The sequence below is a fragment of the Paramisgurnus dabryanus genome, chromosome 13 (assembly GCF_030506205.2).
Source record: "Paramisgurnus dabryanus chromosome 13, PD_genome_1.1, whole genome shotgun sequence".
Classification (NCBI taxonomy): domain Eukaryota; kingdom Metazoa; phylum Chordata; class Actinopteri; order Cypriniformes; family Cobitidae; genus Paramisgurnus; species Paramisgurnus dabryanus.
The window spans coordinates 27777363-27789347 of NC_133349.1; the positions used below are offsets into that span (position 1 = coordinate 27777363).

General features: G+C 38.2%; 1 protein-coding gene across 1 annotated transcript; it reads right to left on the bottom strand.

The window, feature by feature from the left end:
- Positions 1–469: 469 nt before the first annotated feature.
- On the bottom strand, positions 470–9287 carry LOC135728172 (patched domain-containing protein 3-like). The gene is made up of 4 exons (XM_065246314.2): positions 8557–9287; positions 8084–8211; positions 3924–4069; positions 470–3837 (listed from the first exon to the last, which is right to left on the bottom strand). The coding sequence occupies exons 1-4, from the start codon at positions 9247–9249 to the stop codon at positions 2171–2173; spliced, it is 2634 nt and encodes an 877-aa protein (XP_065102386.2). The 5' UTR covers positions 9250–9287; the 3' UTR covers positions 470–2170.
- Between the last annotated feature and the right edge of the window lie 2698 nt (positions 9288–11985).

Sequence of the window (11985 nt, forward strand, 5' to 3'; positions counted from 1 at the left end):
GGGCGGAACAATAACAGTCAGCCGCGTCGTACGTCAGCCGTGTCACTGGCTTGCTCCACTTTATGTGGCTCTGCAGTCGGATGACATCAAAGTACCACGAGAGCTCTTCAAGAAATCCTATGGAGTAGTTTAATTTCGACTCGCTCATCTCTCTGTCAGTTCTTGCAGCGCAGCATGAAGTCAAACTCATAAGTTACACAGAGATCGTTATATTCTTTATATAATTGGCTACATGTTTTGCCTATCAATATTTTCCATGAAGTCATTGGCTGATGGAGGAACGAGCGAGCGATTGGTTACATCCCTAAAGGACGTCACGTTTTCAACGGCGCTGTTTGGATTATCTATTATACTACCTCCCTATTTTAAATACAAACTTTGAAGGCGAGTTCATGTGTTTAACGGAACGTAAATTACCCGAGTGTAATCTCATATACCCTTACATGTTACGATGCGAAATCTGATGTAAACAATATACACTATATCTATATTTCACCGATTATACGCATGTGTGGACAAAAATTGTCATTGGATGATTCACACATCTGAAACAGACTGGATTTGACTTGTGATCCCCACAAAGGTAAAAAGTTCTATTTATTTTTTCATCCGGACTTCTGTCACAAAATACTACATATGATGCTAGAACATCTGTATCTCAAAACGGCTTTACAGGGGGTATGGCTTAGCTAAATGAGATGTAAATGAGCCCTATTGTCTCTCCAGCCAGGGAAAAGTGCTAACTGTTCTTTCTCAATTTTCTCGGCATTCTCTTTCTTGAATTTGTTATATTCAAATGGTCATAACTTCTCCAAATCTTATCAGATTACACATCGTTGGAAAGCTTAGAAACTGCACTTTCAGAATCTGTGAATAACTCAAAATGCCCCAGATGTCGCATTGGTGTTCTATGAGATGTTCCATGTCGCATTGGAAAACTGTTGTTACAAATGTTACAAACCTGTGAAAATAAGTTTTAAGATTAAATATATTTTCAACTGCACAAATATACTTAAACATTTTATACTTTATACCTTTTATACAAACTTTTATATTTTGGCTAGGAAAAATATATTGTTTCAAAGCCCGAATATACCAAATATATCCACCATGCAGATAGTACAATTTAGTAGATTTACACAATTTATTGCACAATATGTTTTAGTTAAGATATTTGCTAAACTGACATAGCTTACAACAGATTACAACTTCAGAAAATACTAAAATTAATAATTAATATTATTACAGATAAAATCACCAAAATATCATATTACACATACATTATTTAAAGCTAAAAAGGGGTAATTTCAGTATACATTATACTGTTTGTTAAATCATGAAAAGAGTACATAGGGAAATAGACAATGTATTAACACAAAATCAATATATTATAGATCAGGTTTATAAGCAAATGTATTACTTCTTTGTAAATAAATTATAATAAACATGCATATACTTTAAAGCCCAGGATACACTGCACTATTTTTGGCTGTCCCAGATGAAAGATTGCCATCGTGAAACTATGATGTGTGGCTCTTCATCAGTGGTCCTATGTCGTACAGTGAGAAAGGTTCAAAGACGGCTGTTTTCCCGGTCTTGCGTCCAAAGATAGCCTACGATAGTTTTCAGACAGTGTCAGAAATTCAGCATGATCAACGCACAGTGTGTTTGCTGCTACGACCTGCATATTGGTATTTGTTTACCACTAGTGGATGCTGGTGACGTTCCGCTAACGCGTGACACAGCCGTCAAAGCCTCCGTGTCATCATCATCATCGTACAGTCTACATGCTTGTCGTACCCAAGTTTAAACAATCCATGTCGCAGTGTGATAGGAGTCACTTATAGGAGTGGAAAAATCCTGCAGTGTATTCCGGGCTTTAGGGATGGTTTCCCGGACAGGGATTATCTTAAACCAGGACTAGGCCTTAGTTTAATTAGGAAATATAACTAGTTTTTTACAAACATGCCTTACTAAAAACATTACTTGTGTGCATTTTGAGGCAAAACGAAGGGCACTGATGTATTTTAAGATATATCAGTGGAAGTTGTTTTCCGTTTGGACAGCTCTTACATTTATTTTAGTCTAGGACTAGTATAATCCCTGTTCAGGAAACCGCTCCATAATACACATTTAAAAAAATAACATGAAAATGTTTTACAATTAAACATTAGGTTTGATTTAAATCTGAATCAATAAATCCCAGATTTGTCTGTGGTAGTTTTTGGCTCATTCCTGTTGATACTTGTTGAATTTCTCTGTCACAGCCATCAAATGCTATTTTTGTTTTAGGCTTGGTACGAGACATCTTGCCACAAATCCCAAAGAAAGTGAGGAACACAGGTATGATCATAATGCCATGAACAGCTCCAAACGTTATGACTAAAAACATGATTTTAAAGAAGGTCCTGAAGATGTAGCTTTTTGCAGCAGCGAGCACCACTACACCTGCAATAGTGGACACTGCACCTTGTATTATGGGATATCCCAGTTTATAGAGGGCATCTATGGCTTTATCATTCACTGAACGTTCCTCACTGGACACAAAAGCATAAGATATGTGAGCCGAGAAGTCCACAGAAAAACCAATACAGATAACCAGATTAATCATAGATACTGAGTCTAAACTAACATCCCATAATGCCATAAAACCAGTCACACCTACAATGACAGATCCAATAGCAAATGTTACCCAGACTGAACAGAGAGAATTTGGGATTAGCAGGAGTGAAATAACTAACATTGCACATGTAGCTACTACTAGATTTTGAATGGTATTACTGACTATCTCAGTGTATTGGTCAAAATAGATAAATGCAGGATGATAGACGGTTAGATTCATGGATGTCTGTAACTTTACACATTTATCTGCTGTTTCTCTAAATGCATTCAGCATGTTCTTCTCATCGACTGCTGTCCTGATGTTAACAGTTTGAATGAACATACGGGATGCTAAAATGTTATTGTTAGTGAAGTTAACATCTTGACTAAAACCAGAAACACTGAGAAACGCAGTTAAACGTTGTTTGAATTGTGTTTCATTATTTAAATTTACACCAGGAATCTTAAGATATTCATGAAGCCAAGAAATTCGTGAAACTTCTTCATCTTTAGACACCATTGACAGATTGCCAAAAATTTCCAAACATGAGTCGAGGTTCTGACGCGCATCTGAATTCCAGTACTGAAAGTTTTCATCTGTTATAACTAACATGACATTGGGACCATAAGCAGAAAAGAAATCATCTTCATCATCATAATAATAACCAACATATGAGCCATCTGTTGCTAAATGTTTCAGATCAAGTCCTTCCTGTAGTTGGAAACATCCATAGATGCTGACTGCCAGATAGCCAGAATAAAACAAACACACCAAGATCTTAACCCAGGTCTTTGTTAGAAATGGGCTGTAGTGATTTTTAAAGAATAAATCCATTGGCATTGCCGAATCAGTGCCAGTTTCTTTATCATAAGCTCCACCAACACAACAAACATTACCAGTATCATCATCATTGGGTTTTGGGACCTCTATGCAGGTCAACCAATGTTTATTGCCCTTCTCTCTTCTTCCATTCAATGCAAGACAAGCGCCAAAAAATGTGATGTTAAAGATGTAACAGAAGAGAAGAGCCGTACTTGTGTACATACAGAAAGACTGAACAGAGCGAAAGGGAGTTAAGAGACCGATGTAGAACGAGAGCACATCTGTCAGTGTGGTGATAGTGATGGACACAGCAGCTTCTTTATATGTTTCTGCTAAACGATCTTCAACTTCAATATCAACTCCAGTCTTCTGCCAGCAGGAGATCATAATGAACATATCATCAACTCCAATACCTGGAGAAAAACACAGATTATACATAGGTAAATAAATAAATACACAAATATATATTTATTTGCACATCATACAGCATTAAAATTACCAAGAATAAGAAAGGGGGATGTGGCTACTGTTACAGCAAAAGGCATCCCACAGTAGAGCAGAAATCCAAAACTGGATAAAACAGCCAAACCAGCAGAGATGACACCAGCAACAGCAACCCAAACCTTGTTACGAACACAATCTAACCTGTAGAAATAATAGATTTAATGTTATGTTAATGTTATAATATTTATGTAGATCATGGTTTCCCAAACTGGGGTTCACCAAAACCCTGGTGGTTCGCAAGAGGAATGGCAGGGGGTATGAAAGTTAATGGAAAAAAATAAATTATAATTAAATCATAAAATGTAAATAGATAGAACTTTAAAATAAAAAATGTATATAACAAACTTACATACACAACATTAGAATATATAAAAAGAACTGTAAACTTATGCAAAATGGACAGAACCGGTAATAACAATAACAAAGTAAAATATAGCGGAAAGCAGCAATGGCAGGCCCTCACATGATGTTGCCAACAACCCGCCAACAACTTTGAAGTCTGTGCCAAATTTAGTGACATTTAGACATGCTCAAGGCCTTAAATACTCCAAAAAGTAGGCAGGATATTTGAAAGTCTGTTTAAGTGACACACGTCCTGTTGCCAGTTGGTGGCTCTATGCCTGTCACTTACAATAACTATATCAATATGATCAGACCCAATAGCCAAACATATGTCCCAGATGTGATTGAAATCATTCAACTATGCAGTATATATGAGACACTTCCTGTTTCCATGATTTCACCATAAATGTATTGCCTCGCCAAGGTAACATCGAGGTATCAAAAAATCTGTTAGCAATTTATCATCTTAAATGTCTTGACATTATGTTGAACAAGATTGGTGGCAGTTGCTAGGAGGAGTATTTAAAAGTTCAGAGCCTGCAAATGTCCAAAAAAAATCAGGGGCAAGTTCAATCTCACACCGGTGCGCAACGTTTTGCTACGGTTTCCGGGTTGAACGACATGTTTCCTTGAAGCGTTTTTTTTTGTTAGGTCGGTGTGTCAGAAATGTCAGCCCAATCAGCGGCAAGATGTATAAAACCATCAATAGTAAAGAGACAGCTCGCTCAATGGGTTCAAGTTGGAATGTTGTCTATCATTCTGGACGGCAAGGTCAGTGACTGTAACATCGAGGGTATTTTACAGTATTAAATACACATTTATAACGACGTCATCAGGCTTCAGAAACATTTAAAAAAGAACACAAAGGATGGCCTCTCAGCTACCGTAGTTGCAACTCTTGCGTCATCACAACAGGGTGTTCAACACATCACTGTTTCTGTTTAATAAACGTTGTGCAACGTTTTGTCGGGGCTGAACGCAGCCCAGCATTAAATCCAAAATGGCCGACTTCCTGTTGGGCAGAGCTAATGACTGTAATTTTAAAAGTTGTCCATCTTGATGAGACCAATATATGTACCAAGTATCAGGACTGTAGGTAAAGTACACCTACAATTAAGACAAAAAGTGGCGCTAGAGAGCTCGTGTCTGTGCTTTTGCCCACCCCTGACAGCCGACAACTATGATGTGTGTGCCAAATTTCATGTTATTCTAAGCATCCCAAGAGCCTTCAATATGCTTAGATATAAAATAAAAGTTTGACATATTGCCATGGCACAGCTCTGCTAAGCTAAGCTGCTATCGAATCACAACCCACTAAACAAACTACACAATCAGAACTTGATACACATTTCTGAAGGAAGGACTTCATAAAACAAGGAAGACATCAGCCCGTTTTGAGGACAGTGAAAACAGCGCTTTACAGATAAGTAAATTTTGTGAAAAATACAGCGGTTTTTACACGTGAAACATGAACATATGTTATATTGCACACTGTAAACACAATCAAAGCTGCAAAAACACAGAAAGAACGGGAGCTTTAAGGCGGCAGTGAAGATACAGCTTCAAATACAACCAACATTGGGTACTGTTTGACTCAGCATGCCTCAAGGAATCTAATGATTTTTGACCAATCCTTGCAGTAGATATAGGCAAAAATAAAAAAAATCATATTTTTGTGCCACTAGATGACGAAACTGTGCATGCAACTTCAGGTCATAGCAAGTGTCATCTTAGTACAATTAAGTTTTGCAAAGAACCTGATGGGTTGCTATGGTTTTGTTCAATTTTAAGGCCAACAAGTTGGGCACTCCCATAACCTTTTTGTGTGTCCACAGACCCCTAAATAATACTGCTAGAAACGTTAAAACAGATGATTTTTTTTAACATGTAAATGTGTTATTAGGGCCCGAGCACCGAGGAGCAGGCCAGAATGGCCTGCACCGAAAGGTGCGAAGCCCTATTGTTTTTGCTCGGATTTTTTTTTGTTTTTTTTTTTTTTTACGTTTCGGGGCAATTTGGGGGCCTTAACATACTCAAAAACTCTTGAAAATTGGCAGAGATGTCAGAGTAATTGGCCATTAGGACCCGGCAAACGCTGGAACTCGGGCGTGGCAAGGGAGCTCTGTAGCGCCCCCTGTAATGCAAAAACAAACATTGTTTCACAGATCGGGCAAACATGTACGCACATGTACGAGAGTTGGTACGCATATCAACCCGAACAACTTTCGCCCTCTAACATTTAAGCTCCGCCCAACAGGAAGTCGGCTATTTTGGATTGTTTAAAAAATGCATGCGGTGAACTTTTGAATACTCCTCCTAGGGGATTCATGCGAATGACACCAAACGTGGTAAACATGATGTCGAGACATTGTACTTGCTAAATTGCGAAGGGATTTTTGATATCTCGAACGGTTCTGCCATGGCGAGCCGACAAATTTATGGCGAAATCAGAGAAACAGGAAGTGTCTAATATCTAATACAAAAAATATCTTATTGTGATGCCATGCGGGGTGTTTGTTCGTCTGAAGATTCCGATCGCATCGATGTGCCTATTGTGACTCCCGGGTATAGCGCCACCACCAGGCGCCAGGAAATGTGTCAGTCACAAAGCTGGATTTTTTTGACAGTTCCATGCGATGTTCTTTTAAATACTCCTTCTAGGATTTTCATGCGATTGACACAAGAACTGGTCAACATGATGCCGAGACATTGTAGATGATAAATTGCGAAGGGATTTTTGATATCTCGAACGCTGTTCCCATGGCAACCTGTCAAACTTTACTTTCATTTTAAAGGCATATTTAAGCCTTACAGTTCCATGCGATGTTCTTTTAAATACTCCTTCTAGGATATTCATGCGATTAACACCAAAAGTGGTCAACATGATGCCGAGACATTGTAGATGATAACTTGCGAAGGGATTTTTGATATCTCGAACGCTGTTCCCATGGCAACGCGTCAAAGTTTACTTTCATTTTAAAGGCATATTTAAGCCTTTCAGTTGACGCCGATGTTCCTTTAAATACTCCTTCTAGAATATTCATGCGATTGACTCCAGAAGTGGCGTACATGATGCCGAGACATTGTAGATGATAAATTGCGAAGGGATTTTTGATATCTCGAAAGCTGTTCCCATGGCAACGCGTCAAAGTTTACTTTCATTTTAAAGGCATATTTAAGCCTTTCAGTTGACGCTGATGTTCCTTTAAATACTCCTTCTAGGATATTCATGCGATTGACACCAGAAGTGGTCAACATGATGCTGAGACATAGTAGATGATAAATTGCGAAGGGATTTTTGATATCTCGAACGCTGTTCCCATGGCAACGCCGCAAACTTTACTTTTATTTCAGGCATATTTAAGGCTCTTGGCGTGATTAGATTAACCTTAAAGTCGGCACACACATCAGAGTTGTCGGCTGTTAAGTGTGCACAAACAGGTCAGACATAGGTGTGTCTCTTAAGTGGCTCACTAGCGCCCCTGTTTGTCTAAAATGTGGGGTTTCTTTTAGCTACAGTCCCCAAATGGCTCAGTAACAACATTAAATAGCCCACTGAAATTTACCCACTTGATGCCCTTGTCCACCGTGCATCGTTTTCTCGGACGCACCGTGTAGCGGTAAAAAAACGTGCGAGGGCCCGCCATTGCTGCTTGCAGCTATATTTAAATTATTGAAATACAAATACAGAAAGTAATTTAGGTCAAGAGGGTTCGGCTGACAAAAAACATTGATAAAGAAAAATGCCATGACGTATGGAGATAAATGTTCAATTGATTTTTGTTAATAATTGATATTTTTTCTCTGTCTTACCTCAGACAAGAAAGAATTGAAATGGTAATGGCCAGGAAATAAGTGATGGAGAAAAGGGGAATCACAGAGTCTGAATTGGTTTCAAACTCATTCTGTCTGGATATCGATGTGAAGTAAGAGACATGCACCTGTAAAATATTAAAAGCAAAACTTTCAGTTGTTCTTACTCTACTTGTAACATCGTTAAAATTAAAACATTTTAAAATTATGTATGCCATTTTATAATGATGATATGAAACAGTGCAGCATCAAGTAAATGAAATGAAAAAATAATCTAGATAAATTTAACCAGTTGTACAAATGACTTTCAACTCGAAGTTACTGGACATGACGAATATCAATGTGGTACATGTAAAAATTAACTTTATTTATGAACATGACTAATGTTTCAACATTGAATTAAATTAAAATACATTTTAATACACTACTTTGTTAAAATACATGTGTATTGAACTCATCATAATAGTACTTACAGTTTTCAGGTCTGAATAGTTTGAGAACATTTTCAGGAAACCATCAAGCCACTGAGTGTTTCGTGTTGAGTTTTCTTCTTTAAGAAAATAAAAAAGTCTGATTGCTTTAGCGCCGCTTATCTCTGAGCTTCCTGTCTTTAGCTCTACACCACCAACAGTTGTTCCTAAAAATACGCCATTATTCACAGGATATCTGATGGTTGTAAAATTAATTTCTCCAGGATTGTAATTTATGAAGTCCAAAATTGCATTCGACACGCAATTTCCTTTAGTTTTGGCACAAATATTTACAAAAGTGTCACCTGCTGTTATACTTTTCACTTGTCTATCTAGCTCAATAATGTCAGTAAAAGCAGCCTCAGTCCAGATGTTTTCTCCCTCCAAACCTGTAATGATCAAAGATGCATACGATCCTTCAGAAGAAAGCCGCAGATGAGAAAATTCTTCAGTTTGTGGAAAAAATTCCTCTACAATCTTCCTCTCCTGTTTAGCCGGTCCATTTACAGGTGTGAACTGATCTTCAATATCATTTGCCTCCCTGTCTTTAAGAAAGATAAAACCAGCTCCAAGACCAGCAGCTACAAATAAAGATAATATGAGAAACACGACTGGATGTCTACCAACAACACGGCCAAACTTTTTAAAAGCCAGAGAAATAGGCCTTTCAATGCAGTTAGTTTTACATTTCGCCATCTTTCAGCAGTTCTGTCTTCTGTCGCCTCACACAACAGTCATTGTCTTGAATCGGATGAATGTTGTCATCACTGTCTAACCAAGCCAAACATCAGGTTAATTATTAACAAATGACAACAGTTGCTTGATATACTGTATGTGCGTACCCACAGCAGTAGATATTTATATATACACATACATACATATATATATGTGTGTGTGTGTGTGTGTGTGTGTGTGTGTGTGTGTGTGTGTGTGTGTGTGTGTGTGTGTGTGTGTGTGTGTGTGTGTGTGTGTGTGTGTGTGTGTGTATATCATTTGTGGCTTGGAGTATAATCATTGGTGGATGCCAATTCACTTCCCATCGACCAAACAGAGTATACTAGTAACTGTTTAGCAACTACTATAGCTCTACATTAAAACATCATAGAGACATATTCGGCTTTAATAATGCTGAAAAAAGAACGTCAGCCAGCAAAGTCTTTTTTAACCATAATCTAATCTAGTCTAATAAAGACAAATTCCTTAAGTACTGAACCTGAATCATTATGTTGGCTTGAGAAAGCCAACATACTGTTGTTGCACTTAAACTTATTATTATTAGTGGTGCTTGCATTTATGCAAGGCATCACTATTACTATTGCTCATACTTATTATTATATCTTTATTTATTCTTATATCTGGACACTTTTTCGGCGCGTAACTCGTCCCACACGGTTTGTCGTAGACCAATGAAACAGGGCTCAAAACGACCGGCTTATTGAGGACACGTCTGCTATGACTTTTATAAGGGATCGGGTGCAGGATTTCCGAAAGGGGGGCGAAAAACCACCCGAAAAATCCCATTGACTTAACATTGGGCCCAACTTTGACAACTCATAGCTCCGCTCGAGGATTTTGTAGAAACATGTGGGTTATAACATTTGAAGAGGGTGGTAGACTCTGTAAGAACATACATGACATTGGGGTGTAAGTTGTACCCCTGGGGTGTAAGAGGCACCCGAAAATTCCCATTGACTTAAAATGGGGCAGGAAACATGCCCATATAAGGGAATAAAGCAGTTCCAGATGGAATATCTTTGCTTTACAGTGTCGTAGAGATAAGTGGGTGGGCTCATTTTACTCGGGCATCCAATCAGTCTCTCAGGATCATCCCAGAGCTATTAAGCCACGCCCCTAGCAACAATTTTGGGCACCCTAGCAACATCTCCCATAGACTGCCATTATAAAATGCCCAGATGGATATCTTTGCACCACAGTGTCATAGAGACATGGGGGTGGGCTCATTTTACTCAAGCGTCCAATCAGTCTCTCAGGATCCTTACATAGGTATTAAGCCACGCCCCTAGCAACGAAATATGAGCACCCTAGCAACATAATAAAGAAAGCCTTATATCTCTGGATCCGAACATCATAGAGACATGGGGGTTGGGTGTTTGGGTCATGTTAGCTTCATGCTAGCTTCATGCTAGGTCATACTAGCTTCATGCTAGTTTCATGCTAGCTTTATGCTAATTTCATAATATATCTTGCTAACTTCATGCTAAATAATGTTAGCACCATGCTAGCTTGATGCTTATTTATGTTAGCATTATGCTAGCTTCATGCTAATTTATGTTAGCATCATGCTAGCTTCATGCTAATTCATGTTAACATTATGCTAGCTTCATGCTTCTTCATTTTAGCATTGTGCTAGCTTCATGCTAATTCATGTTAGCATTGTGCTAGCTTCATGCTAATTCATGTTAGCATTGTGCTAGCTTCATGCTTATTTATGTTAACATCGTGCTAGCTTCATGCTAATTCATGTTAGCATTGTGCTAGCTTCATGCTAATTCATGTTAGCATAGTGCTAGCTTCATGCTAATTCATGTTAGCATTGTGCCAGCTTTATGTTAATTCATGTTAGCTTCATGCTAGCTTTATGTTAATTCATGTTAGCATCATGCTAACTTCATGCTAATTCATGTTAGCTTCATGCTAATTCATGTTAGCATCATGGTAGCTTCATGCTAATTCATGCTAGCTTCATGCTAATTCATGTTAGCATCATGCTAATTCATGTTAGCATCATGCTAGCTTCATGCTAATCATGTTAGCTTCATGCTAATCATGCTAGCTTCATGTTAGCATCATGCTAATCATGCTATCTTCATGCTAATCATGCTAACATCATGCTATCTTCATGCTAATCATGTTAGCTTCATGCTAATCATGCTAGCTTCATGCTAGCTTCATGTTAATCATGCTAACATCATGCTAGCTTCATGCTAATCATGCTAGCATCATGCTAGCTTCATGCTAATCATGCTAGCTTCATGCTAGCTTCATGCTAGTCATGGTAGCATCATGCTAGCTTCATGCTAATCATGCTAACATCATGCTAACTTCATGAAAATCATGCTAGCTTCATGCTAATCATGCTAGCATCATGCTACCTTCATGCTAATCATGTTAGCTTCATGCTAATCATGCTAGCTTCATGTTAGCATCATGCTAATCATGCTAACATCATGCTAGCTTCATGCTAATCATGCTAACATCATGTTAGCTTCATGCTAATCATGTCAGCTTCATGCTAATTCATGTTAGCATCATGGTAGCTTCATGCTAATTCATGCTAGCTTCATGCTAATTCATGTTAGCATCATGCTAGCTTCATGCTAATCATGCTAACATCATGCTAGCTTCATGCTAATCATGTTAGCTTCATGCTAGCTTCATGCTAATCATGCTAACATCATGCTAGCTTCATGC